The 27453-nt window shown below is 34.3% G+C and overlaps 1 protein-coding gene and 1 long non-coding RNA gene across 4 annotated transcripts in view; one reads left to right on the top strand and one right to left on the bottom strand.

Annotated features, from left to right (window-relative positions):
- Positions 1-27453, bottom strand: part of Nbeal1 (neurobeachin like 1) — a 195561-nt gene that overhangs the window by 124758 nt on the left and 43350 nt on the right. Inside the window, exons 7-11 of one of the 3 annotated variants that reach the window (XM_010616111.3) lie at positions 23307-23389; positions 17585-17670; positions 12959-13265; positions 10938-11044; positions 1536-1622 (exon numbers count right to left, since the gene is read on the bottom strand). In XM_010616111.3, coding sequence (XP_010614413.1) covers positions 1536-1622; positions 10938-11044; positions 12959-13265; positions 17585-17670; positions 23307-23389 — 670 coding nt within the window. The remainder of the gene's footprint in view (positions 1-1535; positions 1623-10937; positions 11045-12958; positions 13266-17584; positions 17671-23306; positions 23390-27453) is intronic. The other 2 variants (XM_033764549.1, XM_033764550.1) reach the window with 2 other exon arrangements.
- Positions 14537-16982, top strand: LOC104856630. Its single transcript, XR_778682.1, has 3 exons — positions 14537-14801; positions 15574-15704; positions 16917-16982. It is a non-coding gene; the product is annotated as an uncharacterized LOC104856630 (long non-coding RNA).

Below are 27453 nucleotides of genomic sequence, written 5' to 3'. Positions count from 1 at the left end.
AATATTTATCTGATATACTGTTTATGCATTTTAAAAGGCAACCTTCCATAACAAAGGTTTTAAGAAAGAATTAAAAAGTAGCTCCATTTTGTCTAACACTGTGCAAGCCTCAATAATTAAATTTCAAGGCAGTGCACTTACAAAAATCCAAAAACTTATGTCAACAATGTTAAAAACTAAATGTGACTGTTTCATCAGGCTCAGTCAATCATCAAAGCACAGAATGAGGACTAAAAAGCTGTAAAAACAAACAGTCCCGAAAATTGGGTTTCAGGAATATATAATTACAATTTAAAGCTCATCATTTCACAAATAGGGTTATTTATTTTTCCCAATAAAATAGATTTGAGTACAAAGGAAACTGCTTACATCTTTGTAATCTAAACTCTATCATTCTTAGGCAGATTACTTGTAGTCTTGGTTTCTGTTGTTATATATTGTAAAAAAATTGCATAAACATATTACAGTATATAGTAAACATTCTGCATGCAGAATTTCATACAAATAGGATCTGTGCTACATTTTGTCCAAGATGAAAAAGCCTAAAAGACCTCATTACATCTGCCATTGGAATTGTAATATAAATCTCTATAACATTATTATATTGCTTCATTAATCTATACAAATATGACTTAACAGGGACTAAATATTCAGAGAAATCTAAAACAGTATAGCACTCTGAATTGGCATCTCACATCCAGAATAGAAAAGGATAGAACAGAACAGACTCTTTTTATACAATTCTGTGAAACTAAACATTACGATAATGCTAATAAAAGTAAATTCTCTCACAACATTTTAGGGAAAAAAAATAAAGCTGTGGTTTAAAAAAACAAAAACAGGATTTCTATGTAGCTCAGGCTAGCCTTTAATTCATGATACTACTCCTCAGCCTCTTGAAATCTGGCATTATAGATGTCTACCACTATGCCCAACTACACAGCAATTTTTAAGTACTAATTTAATGTATAATGAGAAACAATATAAACTACACATTCTTCCTTTATTATACTTATATACAATTGAATTTTTAGAAAAGTAAAATTTATACTAAATTAAAACTCATAAAGTTCAGCATCTTCTTCCCTTCCTCCAAGATTTGGGTTGTCCATTAAATCATAATCATTACTTGTCAATAAGAAGCAAAGAATCAAGATATTAAAAATAAATAATACATATTCACAAACAAAGCCCTAAAGTCCCAATACCCCACGGTGCTTAGAAAAGGAAGCCCCAAAATATGAAGTCACCACCAAGTGGACAGCATTGATACTAGAATCCCATTCCTGTACTTTGTATCTCCTTCAACTAAATGGAACACATACAAATAGAATGGTATTGATTTTATCACAAAGATTTCATCCTTTAAATGGAAGCAATTTTTTAAATTTTTAAATGGTTTTCAAAAATAATTAGTGAATATAAGAATTAGATGTTTATATATTTTAAGAAGTAAGAATAAAAGTACAGGAACAGTTATTCCCATTGACTGATTTTGGACTTTGGCTGAAACAAGATGCAGGCTTTGTAGATACCTGGTCCTCATTCATTTCTGTCAGTAATTTGTTGGCAAGGTCTTTCTCACTCTTGTCTGCCACTTTATGGCTAGCATTTAAAAATAGCTGTTCAAAACAGAGACAAGAATAATAGAGAAAGAACATTAAATTGTTACAGGGTATATAAGCAGGGTGCAGCCTAAATGGATTTCCATGTCTCTTGAAACAAACCCCAAGAATCCACTTGTGAAGTATACCCCTTCAAAAAGTAAATATTATTTGCTTTTTGGATTATAAATTAATATTAGTTTATACTATATAGTTATTATAGATATATTTCTCCCTTAGAACTCGTAGTTACTAAAATAAAAAGCAGCAACAGTTAATTAGTACTATTCCTAATTTCTTAAACAATCAGCAGAGAACGTCTCATAGAAAAGGAAAGTTGCCACTGAGTTAGACAAAAGAGGTTATAATAAATAATGCATTTAATCAAGTTTATGAAATGATATTAAGCTGACTTTTCAAGATTGTTTCTGGAAACTGTTCTCAGAGTATCTTATAGGCTAACATGACTCTGACAAAGGATGTCACTGTGCAGCATTTCCCAAATTTATGTGCCTGCACATTTTGCTAAAACACTGTTTAAAGATATTCTCCTATCGCTTCTCGGCCTTTTGGCTAAGATCAAGTGAAGATATTCTCCAAAGTTACCTAGAATTGAACTTAATTTACATTAGTCTGCATTCTGCAAAAGGAGCCTGAGATTATCTCTGGCACACATGGGAAATACCTTCATCGAGTATTTTAGTTTCAGTATACAAAATTTAGCATCCCAAAAGACCTTGGCTTCTGTCATAGTTTGGATAAAAAGAAAGCTAACTGAATGTTTGTTTTGTTTTTTGGTACCAGGATGGAACTCAGCATCTAGTGCTTGCCAGGCAGGCGCAGTGCCATTGAGCTAAATCCCCAGCCCTAAGAGAAAGCTAATTGAAAGAAAAGATTTATTTTTTAAAAAATGTATTAAGAGGATCTTAAAAGGGAAGTTCTTAGGAAATTCTGCCTTTTCAGAAGTGAGAAAACAAAGGTTTGGTGACATGCTAAAATATTTAATATAAAATAAACTGGAAAGAAGTACTATTGTATGACAGAATATATGTAAAACTTAATAGAACAATAGGCTTTGAAATGAGAGACCTAGATTTGAATCTTTTGCCATTTCTCGCCCATATTCTAAGAAAAACTACTTAATTACTTCAAGTCTGTTTTCTGAAAAAAGAGGAAAAGTAATCAAATAGATGCAAAATGAAATGACAAGAACTATACTAATTTTATGCATGTAGTATCTGGAACTTAAAAGAAATTTATTATTTATTTATCAATTCATTTATTTGGTACCAGGAATCAAATTCGGGTCCTTGCATTGGCAAGGCAGGTGGCAGAACCACTGACCTAAATCCCTAGCCCCATAAAAGAAATTTAACAAAAGAAAGTTGCCAATTCCTAATACTGCATAAAGAAAAATAAATAAAAGTTTTCATTATCAGCAAAGATTTTAAAAAATAACAGTATTCCATATATTGAGGTACAAGGCAACAGAAATGCTCAGGCAAAGCTGATGAGAGACTCATGTACATTCCTTTACACAAAAGGCACTTACTCCATCTGTAAAAGTTGCCAAAGTCCTAACAGTTTCAGCATTGCTAAAAATTCCAAGTCCAAAGTCTCCTCTGAGATTTAAGGCAAACTCTTAGCTGCAAGTCCTTATACAAATGAAAGAAAGTTAAACACTTCCAACATTCAATGGGACAAAATAGATATTTCCATTCCAAGTTACAAACAGGGATACAAAGGAATGGGACCAAAGCAAGTCCAAAATCCACCAGGGCAAACATTGAATCCCACAGTTCCATTTCCAGCATCCCCAGAAATTTGTGGTAAAGTATAAACTCCAAAGGGCTTGGGTGGCTCTGTAGATGGTTGTAGACTCTCTCAGGCTTCTCTTTTGAGATGGCTCTACATCCTCCTTGCAGTTTTCCTCAATGATCCATGTTTCTGAATTCTCCAAACTTCTGAGGTCTCCACTGCACCTTTGGCTTTGGCTTTGCACTCACTGCTTCACACACTGTCTTCTCAGGGGCACACTGCCTGGCCTCCCAGGCCTTCTGAAATCTCAGTGGAAGCCTTCCTGACCCCACAACTCCTGCATTCTTCATGTACCTAAAAATAGTGCCTGGTGGATGATGCCAAGGTCTGTTGCCATCTGGAGTAGTAGCCAGGCTTCCTTCTATCTTGGTTGTTGTAGAGGTCAATTACCTGGATTGCTGAGCACTCTGAACCAAATTCTGAGGAACAAATTCTTTAGATAGCTGTCATTCTGGAACATGGTGGTCTGGGACTCTTTTTAAGGCAAATTTTTCACTTTTGCACTTTTGAAGCTGCAAAGGATAGAGTTGCGAGTTTCCTTTCTGGCCAAACTCAAAATGTTTTACGTCGCTCTGCTGGGCTCTTTGCTCTTGAGTCTCATCAAAAATCTGGTTAAAAACCCCTAGCAACAGCCATGCCATGGCCTCAACATAAGACTGTCTTAAAATTTCTTCTGAGAGATTAATTAGCCTGCTGCCCTTAATCTCAGTCTCAGGCAAAGTCTCTGGACATGAGCAAAATACAGTCAAAATTTCTGCCAAGGCATAACATACATTGTCTAGAGTCCAGTAGCCAGCGCAGACCATCCCAGCAGAAACTTCCTGATCCTGGTTTTCAATGGCTCTGCTCTTCTGAGTTTTGATCAGAATCTCCCACACATAATATTCTAAGGCATTCGAACTCTACTTCTTCAGCCAGCATTTCTGAACCTTTGCCTAACTTTTCCCCTTTGCACAAGCCAGTTCCAAAGGCTTCTGAACCACATGGTCAGGTATAGTTACAGCAACAATCCTACTCTCGGCACCAAATTTCTGTTACTTTTCTCTCACTGCTGAGACAAAATATCCAACATTCAAAATTAAAGGGGGAAAAGGTTTATTTGGCTTACAGTTCTTAGAGGTTTCAGTCCATACTTGGCTGGCTCCAAGGCAGAATAGCAGAGGGGAAACAGTTCATGGCAATGGAAGACAGCGAAAGCAACAAGGACCAATGTGATGCTTAAAATGATGAAATCAACTAAAGGATGCATTTCTCAGAAAATATCCTCATCATGAGGCACTTAACTGCATTAGCTTATCATGCTAGACAGTTATGACATGTAGTTTTGTAAAATACATTATTTATATCAGATTTATTATATATGAGATTCATATACTAAAGAAAAAAGTCCATCCTAATACATTTTAGTAAAAACTACAGTGTCCTAGACATTATCCTATAATGTACAGTTAGCAGATTCCTTATGCATCTGAGGTATTGACTTCATCACTGAATTTGTCTGTAGAGCTGATAAAGCTACTCTACTTTTTTATATCAATAAAAATATTCCATAAACACTGCAGTTATGCTGTTTTCATCTCCTTAGGATTTCTTTCCTACAAATAAGATACAAAGCAGGAAGAATATCTTGATTATCTAGTAGAATTTAGTAGTTTCCCTGACTTCATAAATACCCAGAGAGTCCTCAAAATTGTATGTTTTTTTGCTGTATAGTATAAGATAAGCAATGAAGTGACATAAACATTTTCAGGGCTATTCCTATCAGTGTGAAAAATATTCAAGAAACAGATATTCAAGTCTTTATTCTGGACTACTCTGACAGATTCAACCCCCAATAATTTTGGCAGGAAGTCCATTAATGAAATATGGTTCTTCAAATGGAAAGGTAAAAGCTTTATGACTTTGTTTCATTTAACAAAGGCTCTATAAAAAGCTCTGAAAAAAAATATAGACCATCTTGGAATAGATGAAAATATAATAAGCAGAGAGATTTGTTATTATATACTCTCATACATTATTATAGCAAGTATAAATTAATAAAAAATAATAAAACAAATTGGCATTATATACGAATATTCTTTTGTATATTTTCCAATTAGTAGTAACTTACTTTCATATATATTACTTCCTTATATTAAAAACAATAGGGCTAGGTATTTAGCTCAGTGGTTCTGCCTCCTGCTTTGCAAGCACAAGGTCCTGAGTTCAATTCCTGCACCAAAAAAAAACAAACAATAAAAGTTTGTGCCTATGACTAGCAGTTATAAAAATATGTATTCAACTGAATTTGAATCATGTGATAGCAAAAATTAAGCATCACCCAATACAGAATTATTAAATTAATAATATAGGCATTTAATATTGTCTAGATATTAAAATTTTACATGAAAATAAAATATCCTACATAAAAAATTATATGCATCCAATACATAAGATTTTTTTTAGTACTGGGGATCAAACTTGGGACCCTGCTCTTGCAAAGAAGTGGCGGAACCACTGAGCCTAAATACACATGATTTTAATGCATTAAAGACTTTATGACTTGATAACAACAAATTTGATTTTTAAAAGGGCAAAAGACTTAGGATGTTTCTCTAAAGATATACAAATGGACCATAGAAAAAAAGATGTTCAACGTCATTGAATCATTCAAAAAAAGCAAATCGAAACCAATGACACCAGTTCACACCAAATAGGATAGTGACTATCAAAATAGAAAATAAAATGTTGACAGAAAAACTGGAATCCTCCAAAATAATTCTGTGAATGAAAATCCTAAATAAGGATTAAACAAAGAAAAACCAAAATTGGTGAAGCAGGAACAGGAGGAATACCTTCTTAAGCTAACACCAAAGGTATAGATCAAAGAATGAATTGTCTTAGTTTCGGTTGTTATTAAAGAAGTAGAGAAGCTGTACAGCAGTAGCAATTTTTTTTTTTTTTTGGTACCGAGAATTGAACTCAGGACTCTGCACTTGTGAGGCAGGTGGCTAAATCCCCAGCCCACCAATTGTTGCTTTATGAGTTGCAGTAAGCTATTTCTAAAAAAAACAAATCAAACAAACAAAAAAAAACAAAACAAAACTAAGCTTAACTCAATTCTTACTTTCTGATACAATCACTGTGAGATGATAAACTACTACACTGTAACAACAATGAATAATTTATAGGTATTTAATTCATAATTTTTCCCAGATTGTTGGTTTTTTTCCCAGTGCTAAGCATTGAACCTAGGACCTTACATGATTGCTATCACTAAGCCACACCCTCAGCTCCTCTTCTAGATCTCGCTGAAAATGACTATTTAATGAAAAAATATTTGGAAATTTTAAAGGGAAGATATTAGTCATTAAGTCTTAAAATAGGGTATCTTTTTTTTTGAGACAGGGTCTCACTCTGTCCTTCAGGTTGGCCTTAAACTATTTAGCCCAGGCTGGCCTTGAACTTGCAGCAATTTACTTGCCTAGCCTCCAGAGTGCTGGGATTCCAGGTATGCACTACCACACCTGGCACAATGAGGTATCTTAATGAACATCAATTTTTAGGGCACTCTAAGATGTAAACTAAGTTCTAAAATAAAATTTAGTATTTTGGGTAGGTTTACCAATGAAAATCTGACATTTAAAGAACTATGAGTAAAAATCTTAATCAACTGTAAAAAGTACTTTGGACAATTTTAAAAGCCAGTTTTAATACACTGTTTTGCTTTTTGTGACAATAAGTTGTACTTTCAATGTCAAAAAAATGGTCCAGTCTAGTGAATGTCTAAACCTAAACTGGGCTAGGCATGGTGGCACATGCCTATAATCCCAGCACTCACTGAGCTGAAGAAGGAGGTCTTCTTTGAGTTCAAGGCCAGTTTGGGCTACATAGTGAGTTCAGAGCCAAGCTGAAATACAAAGCAAGAACCTGTCTCAAAAAACAACTTAACCTGGTCTAAAAGTTCCTTCCTCTCTCCTAAATTTATAAACCTGGTTTTTATTCATTTATCAGGTCTTTCCATCAGGCTGGCTTAGCAGTTAATTAAATTCATGTCCAAAATTATTTAAAAAGAAATGAATCTCCATTATGTCTTCAAAGACCTAAAAAGTTTCAATGGAGTTATACTAGATATACTTTGAACTTAACAGAATGCCATCTAATTCTGTCCTATCTCTTAAAATGCTACAGACCCTATACTACACATGTGCTTATTGGTGAGTAGAACTTATCATGCCTAAACTAAAAATTAGAGAGAAAGCAATTTCTCAATTGGGTCATACTTTCATGAGACAGTCCCTGACAGACATACAAGTGTGCAGATGTATAAAGGACTTTCATTTAGAGCATGAATTTCTAGTTGGAGAAAACTCTGCCAATATGAAAAAAAAAAAACAGCAAACACCAACCGACCAAGAGATGAAACACCTTGGAACAAAGAGCTGAAAAGCAGTTAGGCCAACAACCTCAGAGTTGGTTTAACTGTTCTCACAGCCTTTGTTTTTCTCTCTCTGCCTACTCTATAGAGATTTCCTAGAATGCCTTAGTTTTTAATAACAGTTCCTGTGACAGTGATATGGTTATTAAATTTTATGATCAACTACTTTCTCTATACATAAAATCTAGATAATCCAGTATTATCATTCAAATAATCTAAAACACAGCATTTAAAATGTATAAGAAATATACTTATTTATGAAATTGTTTTTTTCTTTTTTTGGTACAGGGATTGAACTCAGGTGCTTGAGCTTGTGAGGCAGGTGGTGGAACCACTGAGCTAAATCCCCAGCCCTTTGAAATTCTTAAAAAGAAAAAAAAAAAAAGAATGAAAGGGGAAGGTAGCAAAGTAGCAAGGAATGGGGGATAAAGAAATTGAAAATGATCAAGATATGTTACATATATGTACTAATTCTCCAATGTGAATGTAACTATTATGTATTGCAAACATAAAAATCATATTGTATAAACAAAAGAGGATATTAAGAAACTGTCAACTTTTTAACACTAGTGTTTGGATTATTTTTTTCTTAACCCCCTTTTTTTTTGAGGTGGGGGTCTCACTATGTAGACAGGGCTGGCCTCAAACTCATCACAATCTACCTGCCTCAGATTCCCAAGTGCTGCGATTATAGGCATGCACCATCATGCCCAGCTTACATGTTCTTAAACACTATCTTTTCTCAATTTTGCTTATGTGCACTAATATCATTTATCCTAAATGAAATTCAGAATATGGTATGTTTCACTTGTAAAAAGTTAATTCTATGGACCAGGGATTCAGCTCAGTGGTTCTGTTGCCTGCCTTGAAAGCGCAAGGTTCTGAGTTCAATCCCCAGTACCAAAAAAAAAAAAAAAGTTAATTCTACCTTTGTGCTTTTGCTCCTTAGCATGTATTTGATGTAGTTTTCCATAGTTTATTCAGCTTGATGCTAGATCATAATTTTCTATGTAGGTATTTTTATTTCTTTATTGTATGCTTTTCTCAGATAGGGTCCTTCAATGTAGTTCAAGCTGGCCTGGAACTGACTTTGTAGTCCAGGATGGCCTCAAACTGGTGGTGATCCTCCTGCCTCAGCCTCCCTAGTGCTTGGGACTATTGGTGTGTGTCATCACACCTGGCTGTTTTTTGAGACAACATCTCACTATGTAGTTCAGACTGCCCTAGAACCTACTATGTCACCAGACTGGCCTTGAAATGCAGTGAACCTCCTGCCTCAGCCTCTTGAGTGTTGGGATTGCAGACATGCACCTCCATGCCTGCCTCTGTAATTTTCTAGTAGTAACATTTTTCCCCACTATAGAAATTATTGTCAGTTTTTACCTATGAGTAAAAAATTTGGAATAAATTTATTATTGTATGAGAGAATCAATATGCCACTGTTTCTACTTTATAGTAAGACTGTATTACTTTATAGCTGGGGATACAGCTCAGTAGTAGAGCATTCGCCTCACATGCTCAAGGTCCTGGGTTCAAACCCTAGCACCAGAAAGGAAAAAAAAAAAGAAAAAGAAAAGAATATTATTACTTCAATAATCATACAAAAATGTTGTGACTCTGACATGGCATCAAATCATTAATTTTTATTGAAATATGCAAAAACACTACATGTTTGGAAAGAAGTCTGGAAATAAAACATACAAAAGTATCGTCTTGGACATTACATAGTGTAAACGTTAAGAACAAAGGCCTTGAGGGATGGGGATTTAACTCAGTGGTGCTGCCACCTGCCTCACAAGTTCAAGGACCTGAGTTCGATCCCTGGTACCAAAAAAATAAAAATAAATACAAAAGAACAAAGGCCTTGAGTCAAAAAGAATCTGAAACTGTGACTCTGCCACTTGCCTAATCTATAAAGTAAACATTATTAAGACAAGATATATAGTATGTCCTCAAATGCAAGCAAGGTACCTAACAGATTGTCCATCATATAGTAAGCACTAAATAAATAGTAGTCATTATTCTGATTCATAGAATTATAAGGGTTCCCTTTTCCGGGTATCAGTTCAATAACTTTTTATAAAGACTATGTTCTAAAAAAAAAAAAAAATCACAGAATTAAAAATTTTCAGCTAGACAATTTATCCCTGACTTCTTTTACAACTTTATCTCCAGTGACACAAATATACTGAGTGCTTTTGCTTCAGGAATGTTGGTGTTCTTTCTGACTGGGAAACACTGACATCTGTTTTGACTGGCTCACTCATTTCCTATGCATTCCTCTCAAAGGTGTCCTCCCAAACCTGTATATAACAGTAATGTGCAGCATGCAGTATCTGTCTCCTCCTAGGTGTGCTCCAACAGTGTTTCTTCATGGCAATTAGCATTACCTGATAGCATAGATATTTTATTTTATGTTCTCTTGCTCCCAGACAAAATGTAAGCTTCTAGAGGGCAGATTTTCAAAATCAATAGTCTGAACAGTGTCTGACAAACAGCTGTATATAAGAAATACTTCTTAAATCAATCTTTAGTTAATTTAAATTTTTTTCCTCATTCAGAGCTTTTATTCAGTCAATGATATACAATTTGAGTTGGAGTAAGCAACTCAAATCACACTAAGAAATCCACATTTTGTATCTGTACTCCTTACAATCAGTGGCATGCATTTATAGGACAGGTCACTTGAAGTCAGGTTTCCTGATTGATAGAAAACAGCAGATGCAAGTAAATTTTTTTCAAAAATTTTCAGGCAAAGTCTTGATTATTTTAGTCTACTCTGATACAAATACAGTACCTAGCCAACAAATCAGAAGCAACTAAGGACTTCACAGGATATCAAGTATATTCCCTTAGTGAAAGAGAAAATATTTCATAAACCAAAATGCTAATTATATAAAGAAACCAGCTTTCAGTTTGACTATTTTTAAAATATCTAGACAATTACAAATGATAGAATACTAGTTTCAACAAGATAGTCTGAGTATATAATTAAATGTAAACACAAATCAATTAAAATTAGATAATAAATTCAAATTTGAGTAAAAATGTACAACAAAAGCTCCTTAAAATCAAAGACAGTAATAATAGAAAAGTACCTTGCAGTTCTGTAGCAGTCGTATGAGATGTTCGAAGCAATTACTGTTAAGAAAAATGGCCTGAAGAACAGGCCTATCTGTGCAATCTAACATGGCTGTGATGGTATCTAGGAAAGCAGGAAAAAAAAAATCCTTGTAAAAGTCAAAATTGAAGATCTAAATTTAGAAAGTTAGACTTTTCAATGTTGACAGAACAGATACAAATTAACTGGAAAATAACAGGAGAATTAGGAAACAAAATCTATAATTATCTCACGATATCTCTGGATAGATATTTCATACTTTAAAATATGTGAATTTTATATATAACTGATATACATTTCTTAGGGATTTAGTTGCTTTTCCATCACAAGGCTCAAAGTCTAACTAAGTGTGTCTCTTTGTACTGATGTACATTAGTAATACAGAATAATGACATTCATTTTTGTATATTGGTACATGCATATCACATATTTTTATTATTTTCATCCCATTTACTCACCCTCCTTTTCCTCCCCACTCACCCTGATCCCCTTATCCATCTCTAGTCTACCTCCTAGTTTCCTCTCAGCTCCTATTTATTTACTATTATTTTAAATATATTTTAAGAATGATTATACAAAAGAAAATGTGGTCATTTAACTTTCTCAGACTATTAATTTTTATTAACATGATAGTCTCCAATTCAATCCACTTTCCTACAGAAAAAGTTGAATAACTCTTGACAGAGTATGTGGGGGGGTGTATAACCACATTTTCTTTATACATTCATCTGTCAATGGACATCTAGACTGTCTCCACAGTGCCCCTAAAAGTCTAACCAACTGTTTTGTCCAACCTGATATTAAATAAGTATAACTCGTCATGTTTGGCAATACAGTCTCATTTATCATTACAAATTTAACAATGTTTTGCTCTCATTTTCCACCAAAAGGCTATCCCTAGCTAGAAATCAAAGGACATCCAGCATGGGCAATACCACAGTTCCTAATAGCAAAGAAGTCGAGTGGATAAGGACTCAAACTTATTCACAAACTGTGAGTCCTTATCAGATTTATAAACTTACAAGCCAGGTATTTAGCTCAGTGATGCTGCCACCTGCCTCGCAAGCGCAAGGTCCTGAGTTCAATGCCCCGTACAAAAAAAAAAATCACAAACTTACAATTCATAATAATTATAAAACACAACATAATAAAATAATAAATGCATCTTCCTATTAAAAATGTAATGGATAATTTTCAAGCAAAGTTTGATGCTCAAAATGTCTAAATTGATACCACACATATGAATCTATACTTCAAATCATTAACTATAGTATGTCTGGGAGGGGTTGAATATTATCAACTTCCATTTTCTTTTTTACTTAATTGAATCTATTTTAACTGTAAAGACAATATTTTACTTCTACAATAAAGAACAGTTGATAATATTTGTTTTAACAATAAAATACAGGAATACAGTAAGAAATAATACATACTGGTGAGGGAGCTTGCAGAGCAAAGAGACAGATATACAGGTACACAGTGAAATAAAATAAAGAGAGGAAAAGAGAAAAAAATACACATAGGAGCTCTGAAAAAAGAAAAAGGCCCTCAAGAGGAAACACAGATATTGAATTGACCCATACAGAAATATTATAAAAAGTTGACTTTTTTTTATCCAGTACCAGGGATTGAACTCAGGACCTTGCCTTCCCAGGCAGGTGCAGCACCATTGAGCTACATCCATGCAAAAAAACAATAATAATAAATTTTTTAAAAATTGCTTCTTAACATGAGTTAAAAAAAAACTATATGTAACACTTTATGAAAATTTACTTTCCTAGAATTTTGAAGACAGAGCTGACTTCCTTTTTAATAATGATACTTTTAGTGGATTACACTTTAGACAAATCTATTCTATATTATTTGGAAGTTAAAAAACAAAACATTTTTATCACAATTTAAAAATAAACACTTTATATACACTGGCGCTGTTTCAAAAGAAAGTGGGAAATATGAAAGAAGAAAACAGATCCGGAAGAAACTTTATTGAATACTTACTTAGCATTTTGATCTGCAGAGCTATGAACCGGCTTTCCCACAATCTGGACCTCCTTTGAATAGATAAAGCTGAATGATCTGAATTGAGCAGTTTAAAATAGTTCTCCAGAATAGTACTGGTTTCCACTTGTCGCTGGTCAGAACTGCTAGTGAGAAGGATATGTACCACTTCTGTAAGGCACTTCAGCGTTAATTCTACTTTCCTACCCACTTCTTTAAGATCTCCATCCTCCCAGGAATCACAATCGGCCAAAACTCTCATAAGAACTTCCATGGTGGCTGGAGAAATTGCCTGCAAAGCATTCCTCTGAAACAGCAAAGGCAAAAAAAATGAAAAAAATAAATCTAACTGAGGTTCTATCTTTGCAATGAAAAACAGAATAAGCCAATTAAGCCAATTTTCTTTTAATAAATCAACATATAAAAAATTTAGCAAATAATTTAACAGACACTGCTGGTGTTTTACATATTTTAAGTCTTCCCTTCCTTATTATGATTGGAAAATTTACTTTCCATCATCCTTTGCAGCTAAAGGTAACAGTGTTAACAGTTCTGCTCTAGGATGCATGGTAAAAGACCCAGAGAGGGAAGCAAGTTACCCTTGGTTCTTTCACCTTCTTCCAGCCTAAATACAGTATAGTACTAGTGAAAAATAAGTACTACTACTGAAGAAACTGCTGATGGCCCTTCAACATTCACTCTCCCCTACATTCTTTATCAAGAGAGCCCCGGATATTTTCCTAGACACACACCTACCCAGAATGAGGATCACATTTCCTACCTTTGTTGTTGCTAAGGAAACTAAGAGAGCAAGTTTTATCAGTTTTTAAAATCTGGATATATTTTACTTCTTTGCAGTCCTATCTCTCAGTCTGGTAAATAAGACTTTTTAAAAAGACAGCAAATGGGCAGGGATGTAGCTCGGAGGCATTGCATCTGCCTGGTAAGCACAAGGTCCTGAGTTTGATGCCCTGTGCAAGGTGCGGGGGCATGGGATGACAGCAAGTATCAGCTTTCCTTTCTTTTTATTTTTTTCTGGTACTGGGATGAAGCATAACTAAGATATGAGGGGTGATAGAAATATATGGTGAATGTTTAAATTTATGACAGTAAAAGACATACTGCCATTAATTTCTCTCAAAATACTTTTCCTTGCTTCTAACACACTTATCTAATCATTCTTTCTACTTTCTGAAGTAGTTCAGGATTGCTTATATATATATTTTTTGAGATAGGGTCTTTCTATGTAGTTCAGGCAGGTCTCAAACTCCTGGCAATACTCCTGCCTCAGCCTCATGAGTGCTAGGAGTACAGAGACATGTGCCACCACACCCAGCCTGTAATATTTTAAAATTTTAAATTCACCATATTTTTGATCAAACAGAGAAAAAAAGGAAGAATAGGGAAGGTAAAAGTAGGCTTAGCCTCAATTTGTGATCCTCTTGCCTCAGATTCCCAGACTGCTGAAATTATAGGCATGTACTATCATGCTAGAAAGTATTCACTTTTCACTCTTTAGAGATAGCTGGGACACGTCATTTGTCTCATTCACAACTGCCTCAATTTCTGGGCCCCAAATGCCAACATAATGGCCAGAACTCTAGAATCTATCTCATAGAAAGACAGAACATAAGAATAACAGACTGACATTCAGAAAAATCCCTGAAAACCCCAGATTAGCTCTGGACTGTTTACTACTTTTGTGGGGGAATGCAGGAGACTGAACATACAGCTTCCCACACACTCCACCACTGAGCTACAAACCAGACAGAGGAAAGTAAACTACTTCTAGCAAATCACGTATCAACTACAACTGTGATTCACTTAGTTTTTCTACCTGCAGGTACTTTGTTGAGTGCTTCACTTGTATACTGTTTAGTCATTGTAACTATGCTATAAATGTTACTATTTCCATATTTCAAACTAAAATATGTAAATACTTTAAGGTCAAACAATTAGTTTATGATAGATATGACTCAAAGGTATGTCAGTACCAAAGTCCTTGCTCTTAACACAAAACACAACAGAGTATATTTTGGGTGTAAATATAGAGATAAAGAAAACAAATATGCCCATGGAAAGCCCAGGCACAATGATGTAACCAGGAGACTAGACTTCATTTCTTTCTGTTCATTATGACAAGATCATTCTCATGTCTTCAGATACTCAATTCATCTAAATTCCCTTGTACTGACCCCACATTCAACAAGCAACTTTCTGGCATTGGTATAAACATAACTATAGCTATGTCCTGAGCACAGGATTTTTTAGTATTTTCAGTACATAAAATAAATTCAGCTTCTACTATCTACTTAATTTTCATGGTATGTTTTTATTACAGAAGTTTATTGGGGCTGAATTGACTCTGGGTACTAAAAAAAGCATCTCCCATTTATTCAGAAAGAGAATGGGATCCAACAGAATCACATCTATTTTCATTCATGTATATCTATTAATTCTTATTAATAGTAGTGAAGAAATGACGGAAAGGGGAGGTACTGACCCAAAAGGAGGATATCAACTAATATAAGAAGGTGTTTAGGAAAACTGAAACTGGAAAATAAGATTCTAAACACTGTTGCTCTCATTGTAAGAAGATTCCTATTTTCCACAAGGTAAACAGAAAAGGCCACATGATGCACCAGGAAACCTAAGTAGGGATTCTGGCTGAGTATCAAAAAAGGAACTGGATAAATAAAAGAAAGAAATTTAAGCAGTGTTCTGGAAGACACAGGTGGGAATAAAAGTAAGTCTTAAAAATGTCCGGTGAGTACAAAGGGTAATTGATAAAAATTATGTACAGAGACAATTAAAAAGCTGAAATAAAGGGACAAGGAGGATTGTAGCAATACTAAGATAGGAAACTCACAATATTTACAAATGAATGTCCAAGAAAGCAGATCTAAATTGGGCACATTTAAAAGAGCTAAATAAACTTTCCTCTTTAACTTTAACTTAACATCAGGTATTTTGTCTCAGCAACGAGAGAAAAGTAACTAGAGACACTCCCTAATGCCCAGACTGCTAACTTAATATGTTGACAGTATTATCAGCACATTTTTATCTTTAAATATAATTTAATTAAATTTTTAAAAACTTAAATTTTAGACAGGCATGGTGGTACTTACATACACTTTGGGAGGCTGAGGCAGGAGGACTGCAAATTCAAACTTGGAGACCTAGCAAGATCTTGTCTTAAAATATAGAAACACCAAAAAACAAACAACAACAAGACCCCCCAAAAAAAATAAGAGCTGAGGATGCAGGTCATTGCAAAAGCCCTGGACTTAATCCCCAGTACTGCAAAACAAACAAACATTCAATCAATCTAACTTTTAAAATAAAATGTAGTAAGTACACTGATGTAAAAGAATGCTTCATATAAAAGAAAAATCTACTCATTAAAATAGGGGAGAATTTTCAACCTGCTGAGTATGGCACCACACACCTACAATCCTAGTACTCTAGTACTTGGGAAGCTGAAGGAGGAGGATAATTCCAGGCAATCCTAGACTATGTAGCAAGTTCAATTCCAGCTTGGACTACTTAGCAAGACCCTATCTCATAAGACACACCAAAAAAGAATTTTCAAGCTAATGGAGAAAAAAATAAGAAGAGAGAGCAAGGGAATTCAAGGGATCTATGATTTTGTGTAGAAAATATTATATCTTTTTATTTCCACTAATCTTAAACTGTAGTGTACTACATTACATGTCTACTGTACTACTGTCTTCAAATTTAAATCTTTATCTCCACTAATCTTAAACTGTAGTGTACTACATTACATGTCTACTGTACTACTGTCTTCAAATTTAAATGTAAACAATAAAGCATGTTTTTACACTTGTGGTTTTATCACTGATAAATCATACACATTTTCATATGTAACAGCTGCTATAGTATCTCAAAACATCATTTATAATCATCTCTTCTTTCATTTTTTTAAATGAAAATTCAGGATGCTGCCTTGCAACTACCTCAAACTCCTGGGCTCAAGGAAACTTCCGGCCTCAGTCTCTACAGGTATGACCATCATGCCCACCACTGCTGTATCTTTTTATTTCATATGTTATAAAGAACATATATTATATATAAATATATCATATGTATATTATATATAAAGAGCACAAATGTATTTGGTTAGTTTTTCAGTACAATTGGTTCCATTTGTAATCTTACATATGTTACATATTTAAAGACATTCCGATAACAGGCTTTATCAAATTGCCAAAAGGATATATACACACATTTAGTAATTATGACAGAAGAAGGAGTAAATTCACACACACCTTTAGAAAACAAGCTGCTAGAACAACTTAAGTCAATAAACAGAACTTGCTTTATACTCTAAAGGAGAAGTAGCCAAAAGCCAACAAAAAATAGAAATTTACAATACCAAAAATTGTTAAAACTGTTTATTTACCTAGTAATCTTATGGTCAGTACTGTTGTTTAGGATTTTGGAACCAAGTAAAAAATGAAAAAAAGTTTAAGTTTTAAACAAAATATAAACTCAAAATTATATGGCTTATGAAGTTAAAAAAACAAAGAATACATTAAGCAATTCATGGAAAATCTCTGGCACTGTTAACTATTATTATATATTAGCTTTCAACACTGTCCTCACCTGCCCACCGGCTACAATGGCTCCAAAGAGATGCAATAAGCAACACTTAAGACTTTCCTTGAGATGTTCACTTTCCTGAAAACATTCTGTGAATACAATACACAAACAAATAAATATAATTTCTTTCCAGCAGGATTAATTTCTGAGGAATGTGTAAAATTAAAGCATGAAAGTTTATTTGGCTAAAATGTCAGAAGGCAAAGATGATAAACATTTTGTCATAGGAAAGAAAAATAAATAATTAGGCAGCATTTTGGTACTTTGAGATTTCTCATTTAATTCTAATAAAATTCCAGAGGAGAATATCCTGCTCCCATTTATAAATGAGAAAATGAGAAGTCAGCATATTGCCTGAAGTCATATGGCAACTCAGTAACATAGCTAGACGTTAAAGCAAATCTGATACAAAACTGGATTTTGTGGCTGTTTTTTTTCACTACTACTGTTACCTTTTATCAGTACAAGTGACTTTAGTCAATTATAAAAGGAAAGAGTTGGAAAAAATACTTCCTGGGTCTATTCCAGGGCCAATATCCCAAATAAAATTCTAGTACCAACAGCAACTTTTTTTTTAACCACTATAAATTATATTATTATTTTTAAATGTTACAAACAGACATGACATAAAACAGTAAAAAATGGACAAAGAAAAAGTAAGTCTCCCTCTGACCTCTTCCTCAATGTACCACAAAACCCCCATCTTAAATGAAACAAAAAAAGCAAAAGTTCCACATATACAGTCTTTCCTTGGTATCCCGGGGTAACTGCCAGGAATGCTCAAGTTCCTTATATAATGTAAGTGTTTGCACATAACCTATGCAGCTCCTCCTTTACACTTTAACTCATCTCTCAATAATGTAAATGTAATACAACTACAATGTAAAAGTTGTTATGCTGCACTGTTTCAGGAAATGATGATAAGAAAAAAGTCTTCATGTTCAGTCCAAATGCAACATTTTTGCTGATTATTTTTAAACCACAATTAATTCAATCTGCACTTGTGAAACTCATGGATACAGAGGGCTGACTGTACTGCATGGTGTTTCTTTTAAAAATTTAATATATTCGACTACTGTTACATCTTAACATATACTGTCTTTTTTTTTTTTGTACTAGGGATCTATCTAACTCTGGACCTTGCACTTGCAAAGCAGGCAGCAGAACCACTGAGCTAAATCCCTGGCCCTGTCTTGTTCATTTTTAGGACTAGAAAGCATTACCACTTTTAGTGATATACATTTATTTAACCAGTTCTCTACTGATAAACTTATGCTTTTTCCTTTTCTTTTGATAATTCTGTAACAAATAAAATTTACATATATTACTCCATACTTAAGATTATAATGATAGAATTATTTCCAATACTATATGTAGCACCACCAAAAAGAAACAGCTTTAAGGTAAAATATATTGATAGTTATAATTAAATTAAATCATTCTAACTATGTCAGAATAATGGGTGTATAAAAACCTAGCAAATTTGACAAGAATGGTTCCAGAAATTGGGTTGGAGAACAGTGATATTCAAGAACAGGTAAACAAAATGGACCCAAGGATCACCTCAGGTTCCTGTTCAGACACACTTTATAGGCTCCTGCACAGAAAGTGGGAATCGAAAGGAACACATATTTGTTGAGTTGGGGAGACAGAATTCAGTGCTTTGGGGAGGCAGAGAAATTGGAATTTGTGAAGAGGAAGAAGATACAGAGAAAAGTGCTCCAGAAATATGTATAGTACTTACTTTATGTTCATGTATCATTCCTCACATACAATGTCAAATTCCAGAAGACAGACAAAAAACTACAAGGAGGCTAAATAATTTTCTGATTTTAAAGAAATAGAAGATAACAATGTTCCATTCAGCTACAAATGAACTCAAGAAAAGTAACAGATAAAAAGACCTATCATGTAATTGCTAATTATAAAACTTAAGGATGACTATATTAATATTTGATAAAGCATGTAAAATATATTACCATAGGTAAAGAGGAATATTATCAAAAATGGGTAAGAAAATAAGACTTAATATGTGTTCATACCATATTAGAAAGTAATGAAATGAAGGTACTATATTTGGAGACCCTTTTCGTGAAGAGGGCATTAAAAAGGAAGAAAACCCATCCTTCCCAATGCTGGAGCCCAAGCAAAGGCACTGAAAGATAAGGCTGTGATGAAAAGCACAAAAAGTTACAAAAAAAGAAGATCTCTAAGTCACCTACCTTTGGTAGTCCAAAACACTGCAGTCCTAAAGGAAGCCCGAATATTTTGCAAGAGTGTTCCAGAAGAACATACTTTCTTACTACACCATCACTAATACCTTCCTAACAACTTAACCAGTCATGAAAAAAAAGATAACATGCACCTTTTATATTACTTGTGAAATCAATGTCAACAAGCATCTGATCAAACAGGTTGTAAAGAACCTCCATGACAATGAAATGACCAAGGTCAACCCTGATCGGGCCTGATAGAAAAAAACTTACATTTTTCTGACATGTACCTTTTATATTACTTGTGAAATCAATGTCAACAAGCATCTGATCAAACAGGTTGTAAAGAACTCCATGACAATGAAATGACCAAGGTCAACCCTGATCGGGCCTGATAGAAAAAAACTTACATTTTACTGGCTCCAGATTATAATGCTTTGGACAAAGTCAACAGACCTGAGATCACCTAAATATAGTTGGCTAATTCTAAATACAGTGTGGCACCACATGACAACACATCCATCCACCAGGGACTGCATATATGACCAGTGGTCCCATAAGATTAGAATGGAGCTGAAAAATTCCTAGCAACTACTGAAACTGTACCCAGCTAATGTTAGATAGTAACACATCACTAACTTTTGTGGTGATGCTGATATAAACAAACTTACTGGGGTGCCAGCTGTATAAAAGTGCAGCACACTCAATTATGTATAGCACACAATACATGATAAAAAATGACTATGTTACTGATCTATGTATTTACTATATGATATTTTTTATCATTATATTACCATAGGTCTTCATATTTACTACACTATAATACTTATTGTCATTTTAAATTGTATCCTTCCTACTAATAAAAAAAGTATTTAGAGTAAAACAGTATGTTACACTTCTCAGGCAGCAACCTCATCTTTCTTGTGCTTATCTACTGACTGCATTTAGGTTTGAATAAGTATGTTTCCAAAATGATGAAATTAGCTAATACTTCTAAAAAACAAACAAACAAACAAAAAAACCAAACCCTTGTCATCAAGTGGTATATTACAAATTTTTTCACAATAAAGAAAAAAGAAAAAAATCTGGAAATTCCTCAAGCAGCTGCAGATTAAACAAGAGGTTTTTCTTGAAAAAAAAATAAGATGTTTAATAAGTAAATACAAATTGTATATATTTATCACTTACAGTATGATGCTTTGAAATATTGTGGAATGGCTGAGTCAAGCTAATAAACACTAACCAGTTCCTCATTTCCTTGATACAAAAACCATAACAAGACATAAGGAGGAAAAAAATCCTACAAATCCATATATTGCTTGAATATAGATATAAAAATCTTTAACAAAATATTAGCAAATGAAATTCAATATTACATGAAATAGATAATATAAAAATAAAATCATGACCAAAAGTAGTTTAGTTTGAAAATGCAATGCTAATTTAACCTTAAAAAAATCAATCTAGGGCTGGGATTTAGCTCAGTAGTTCTGCCACTTGCCTTGCAAGTACAAGGACCCAAATTCAATCCCTGGTACCAAAAAAGAAAAAAAAAATCAATCTACACCACCAAGTAACAGGCAGAAAGATAAAACTATATAAATCATCTCAAATAGAAGTGAAAATGGCTGAAAAAGTCTATATTCATAGTAAAATTTATTTTATTTAATAAAGGATATCAATTTAAAAAACCATAGTTAACATCATAAATCCATACCTAACAACTCATTTTCCTGTACATTCAGGAAAAAGGCAGGAATGTCTTCTGCTACTTTCAACAATATAAAAAGGCATATAGTTTGGAAAGGAAAATACAAAACTATCTATTTTGTAGATGACATGACTGCACACATATAAAACCCCAAGGGCCAGGCATGGTGGCGCACACCTGTAATCCCAGCACTCGAGAGGCTGAGGCAGGAGGATCACTGTGAGTTCAAGAACAGCCCGGGCTACACAGTGAGTTCCAGAGCAGTCTGAACTACATAGTGAAACCCTGTCTCAAAAAATCAATCAATCAATCAATCAATAAATAAATAAATACCCCAAGGACTAATATAACGGTTACCACAATTTACAAGTGAATTTATTTAGCAAGGACATAAAACACAAGATCATTAAACAAAAATATATTTTATACAAAAATACTTTTACATAGTAAAATAATTGGAAAGTACAATGAAAAACAATCATTTATGAAGTGAACAAACAAAATATTTGGGATTAACAAAATATGTACATTCTATACATGCAAGCTATAAAGGGCTCTAAACTGAGCATAGCTGCATACCCCTGTAATACCAGGATTGGGAAGACTGAGGCAAGAGGGCCCTCTCAAGGCCAGGCTGGGGTACCTACTGAGTTAGAGACTACTGCCTGAACCATACATAAAGAGGCCTTGTCTCAAAAACAAGATATAAAGGGTTCTATAAAATATTGTATTTCTAAGCCAAGATACCTCTTGCATCCATCCACCAATTTGTTTTCATAAGCTCACCTAGAGGACCAAAGAATAGCTCTTGGTTTCCTGAAAAGACTCTTGCTGTCTTGAAACAATTTATACTGTTCTACTGGCACATTCGGTTTCAGTCTTGTGAGGCCAGTTCTCGCTATGGTTTGTCAAGAAAATGTTAATCTTATTATCTAACCGAAGTCAATTTTATTACTGGTGGAAATACAAAGTGGGCATTGCAATCATCTTTACTAATCAAACAAAAGACTTTTTTTTTTTTTTTTTTTTGTATCAGGGAACAGGACCTTGAGCTTGCAAGGCAGGTGGTGGCATCATTAAGCTAAATCACCGGCCCCTATCTTATTTTATTTCACATGAAAAATCAAAGAGAACTAAGGCAAATATAGCACCTTCTTGCAATATGAAAAATCTGCATAAGGAATACACTCAGGAAATATACAGTGTTATTTTTATATTCTCCAAATTTTTCTGTATTTGAAAAATATTTTTTTTTTTAAGAAAGAAATCTAGGGCTCTTATAAGTCACATATATACATAGTGGCCAGGTCACTTTTATATTCTCCAAATTTTTCTGTATTTGAAAAATATTTTTTTTTTTTAAGAAAGAAATCTAGGGCTCTTATAAGTCACATATATACATAGTGGCCAGGTCTCTTCAAGGTTGTAAGGGCCTTTTCTTTGAGGTAAGTGCTGAAGATCAAACCCAAAAGCCTTGTGAATGCTAAGTATGGGCTCTCCCAATGAACTAAACCTTCAGCTAAGTTTCCTATTTTCCATAAAAATATTGAAGTTGTAAAATATACTACCATCAGTAAAATATTCAGCTCACATTAAAAAAAAAAAATCAGCTCTTCTTAACAGAAAAACACCAAGTGAAAACAACAATCACCAAAAACAAATTACTCCAGTGACACTGCTCTTACCTGCTATCTTATAAATTCATAAATGTAAGTTAAGGTCAGATTCAGAGTAAGAATAAAGAATAATCAGAGTATGATGAAAATCAAAGTGAAAATAATTAGTGTATTATTGTACTTACGATAAAAGAAAGGAACAAATTCCACAGTGAGAGAAGCTGGTTTATATTTCTGTCTGCTCTTTTCCACAGAACTAAGGATGTGTCTATCATTCAAAAGAAGATAATAAATTATAACATGGACAAGTAGAGATGGTACAATTATAAAAATAATTATAAAACAAATTTTTTAAAAATTTAGTATTTTTAATTTGTATACTGAGTACTCTATCTCCAGGACTGACAGAATCCTGAAAAAGTTCAGCAAATAACTTAAATGGTCACCAATGAAAAATTTCTCCTAAGTTATAAAATGCTAAGTTATACCTAGTTTAATTTCGAAATAACTCAAAATTTAAAAAGGAACGTACCCACGATAGTAAATCTTTTAGAGAAAAGTACTCAAACTGCAACCCAAAAACCCACTTAATTTATCAAAAATGCCAACACGGCAAATAAAACTGAATACTGAGGTTTTAGTTTAGAAAAAACAACACATATAGTAACATTTTTTTGTCTTAAAAGAAAAACACATGTGCCATAGGTTTGCCACCACTAAACTAGTCAGTACTGCTAAACTGACAGCTGAGCCTGGTGGCTTATTATTATGGTACACTGAAGTTCCTCAGAAACCAGTCCACTCTGCTTTCTGAGACTTACCAGACACAATGCGTCCATGTGATTAGTTTTTTTCATCTTAATGATATATAGATCTAAATATGGGCTGAGATTATTTTTTAATGCCAAATCTGGTAGTTTTGATGGATATTTCTACAGACTTTGTAAGATTAACACAAATTGCATATGCTTTTACTCAGATCATTTCAATTCAATGTAAAATGAATTTCTTAGGCATGCTTGTATGGAAATGGGAAAAGATTGGCTACTTTTACAGTGATATTTTCAGCTGGTGAACTGGTGAAAAAAATTTTTTTTTAAATCACATGCATTTTTTTCATGTCCTGGAAAAGCACTTAATATTGTTAGATAAGCCAACAAAAGTGGAAAATAACCAAAGGACAGATACGTAGAAATTCTGTATATCTTATCTAAATATAATCTCCATTGGTTTAAGACACTTCCTATTTTTCTGTTTTTTTGAGACAGAGTCTCACTATGTAGTTCAGGGTGACCTTGAACTCACAGCAATCCTCCTGCCTCCAACTCCCAAGTGCTGGGATTACAGGTGTGTACCACTATGCCTGGCCTAAGACCACTTTCTTCTTAGTGATCATAACTGAACTATTAAAATTATTTTCCTTATAATTCAAAGCTATGAAGAAAAGCCAGTGGACCACAGAATAAGCCAAAAAGGCATAACTGAACTTGGCAATGGCAGAATGAAGTATCATGCTCGAGGTCTAATACCTAAATTCATTAGCAATCACATCAAACACCATTTTTTATTGCTTTCCAATTGACTTCGATTTCCAGTATATAAAGGGTATAAAAGTAATCATACTACCTTTAACACTTAAGATCTTAGGGACATAATTAGATCTTCCTATTAAGATCATTATCAAAGACACTTTTTCTGGTACCAGCGATCGAACTTGGGACCTTGCATTTACGAGGCAGGCCTGGTGCCACTAAGCTAAATCCCCAGCCCAAAGATACTTTTGTCTTTATGACAATACAAAACTTCACTATAGTTTCAAATAAAAACTTTAGTAATATAGTAAAAAATTAATTTTAAAAGAATGAAATATAGCCAGGCATGGTAGCTTAATCTGTACTGTACGTTCTTTTTGTTTTGTTATTGACACAGGGTCTTGCTTTGCATTCCAGGCTGGACTTGAACTTACCAGGTAGCCCAGGCTGGCCTGAACCCGTGACAATCCTCCTGCCTCTGCCTCCCAGTGCTTGGATGACAGACGTGCACCACCACACCTGGCCTGTACTATATGTTTTTTACTAGGATAACAAGGCTAAAAAATAAACACATCTTATACCATTTTTAGAACACAGCATACTTGATGGCTCCATAATTATTTGTTATTTGGGCCAAGCACCTAGCTCTTGGCCAATGCTAACACATATCAACTAGTTCTGAGAGTGCTGCAAAACATTTGTTTGCATCTCAGTTTTTTTTTCTAAGTTCATGTCCCCTGGTAAATTTAGCTGTGTTTCTTTTTTGTGTTCCTGTCAATACCTACCCCCAACATACAATTATTTATTTAATTCTTGTTTGGAAGTAAGTCCAAGCTCCTGCAAAAGTTACAGTAAGAAGTACAAAGAACATCAAATATAGTTTACCCAAGTTCACTAGCATTTTATCCTAAACATTACCACTGCACTTTCTCCCCATATATACATATATTATATACACACATATTTACATGTTTTCCAGATCACTAAGGGGAAGTTACACATATGAAGGGGAAGTCAGTCACCTCTTCATAATAAATGAGTATTTACTAATAAGAGGCATTGTTTTATTTGACACCAAAGAATACTAATAAATTCAAAATAGATAAAGTACTTTTATCTAGCCAACTATCCATATTCCAGCTTTGTCAAATCACTCAATAATATCTTTATAGCATTTTCCCCTTCCAGGACAGCTTCCTGCCTGGGGGATCAAGGATTTTGTTTGTTATCCCTTTAGCTCCCCTTTATCTAAAATATTTCCACAACCTCTCTGTAACATTTTAAGAAACACTGTTCTTCATCTGTCCTTTTTAAAACTGGGATGCTCTTCTTTTGGGTTTCCTTGGCATTTACTATTAGGTACATGCTGTATTCTTCCTGATACCATATGAGCAATGATGTGGCTTTCTTGGGGGATAACCACAGAGGCAGATGATGCTCATCAAGTTATCAGTGCTGACACTAGCTTTGGTAACCCTGGATTATCTGGTCTGCTACCATCCAAAATAATCACTAATGGGGCCAGGGATTTAGCTCAATGGCACTACGTTTGTCTCACAAATGCAAAATACTGAATTTGATCACCAGTACCAAAAAAATAATAATAATCACTAATGAAAAAGTAGTGATCTATGATTTTTCTTTTCTTTTTGCTTCTTTGAGACAGGGCCTCACTATGTATAGTTCAGTCTGGCCTTGAATTCAGTGATCTTCCTGCCTCAGCCTCCAGAGTGCTGAGATTACAGATGTGCACCACCATACCTGGCTCTGTGATATTTTTAAATGATTCACTTATCATACTCCTAATCAAAACTTTCCCCTCGATTTACCATAATTATTCTTAAATGTCAATTCTTTTTTCAACTCCAGCATCTGCTCTAGATTCTACTGTAGACAAAAGCTTCCACTTCTCCCTTACCTATGTATCACTGATGTAAAGAGCCTGATGAACCCTTCCAAAATTTTTTAGATTGTTTGTTGCAAACAGCTAGTAGAATAATTGGAGAATCAGAAGCAGAAATTATCTTAGTTAAACAACTGGCCTATGAAAATGCTAATTCTGCTTGCCAAGCTGCCCTTCGTCCTTTTAGAGAGAAGGCTGATTTATCAGATTATGTTCGCTTGTGTGCTGATATAGGTCCCTCTTATACTCAGGGCCTTGCCATGGCTGCAGCTTTTCAAGGAAAAACTGTAAAAGAGGTCTTATTTCAACAACATAGAAGTGGCCCTCCAAAAAGGGGGAATAATGGAAATTGCTTTGGCTGTGGTCAGGCAGGACATTTAATACGAGACTGCCCACAACATAAAGAAAATAGACCTTTTTCAAAACCTCCTAAAGAACCTGGTTTATGTCCTAGATGTAAAAGAGGAAATCATTGGGCTAATGAATGTAGATCTAAAAGGGATGTTATGGGCAATCCTATCCAGTCGGGAAACGGGCGAAGGGGCCAGCCTCAGGCCCCGTATCAAACTTTCGGGGTATTTCAGGATCCAACCCCTCGGATCCTCCCTCAGTCAAAAAATCCATTCAGGACTTATTCCGAGCCACCCCAGGCAGTGCAGGATTGGACCTCAGTTCCCCCTCCTATGCAGTACTAACCCCTGAAATGGGAATGCAAGCATTACCCACCGGAGTTTTTGGGACGTTACCCAGGGGTACCCTAGGTCTTTTATTGGGTAGAAGTTCCTCCACCATGAAAGGACTCATAATTTCCCCAGGAATTATCGATGAGGATTGTACTGGAGAAATTAAAATTATGGTTTGTTCTCCTTCTCAAATTTCTGTTATTCAGCCTGGACA

Source organism: Fukomys damarensis, unplaced genomic scaffold, assembly GCF_012274545.1.
Source record: "Fukomys damarensis isolate Sample0158 unplaced genomic scaffold, DMR_v1.0_HiC HiC_scaffold_16, whole genome shotgun sequence".
Lineage (NCBI taxonomy): Eukaryota > Metazoa > Chordata > Mammalia > Rodentia > Bathyergidae > Fukomys > Fukomys damarensis.
Note: the sequence above shows the minus strand (reverse complement) of the source record. Positions and strands in the feature narration are given on the sequence as shown.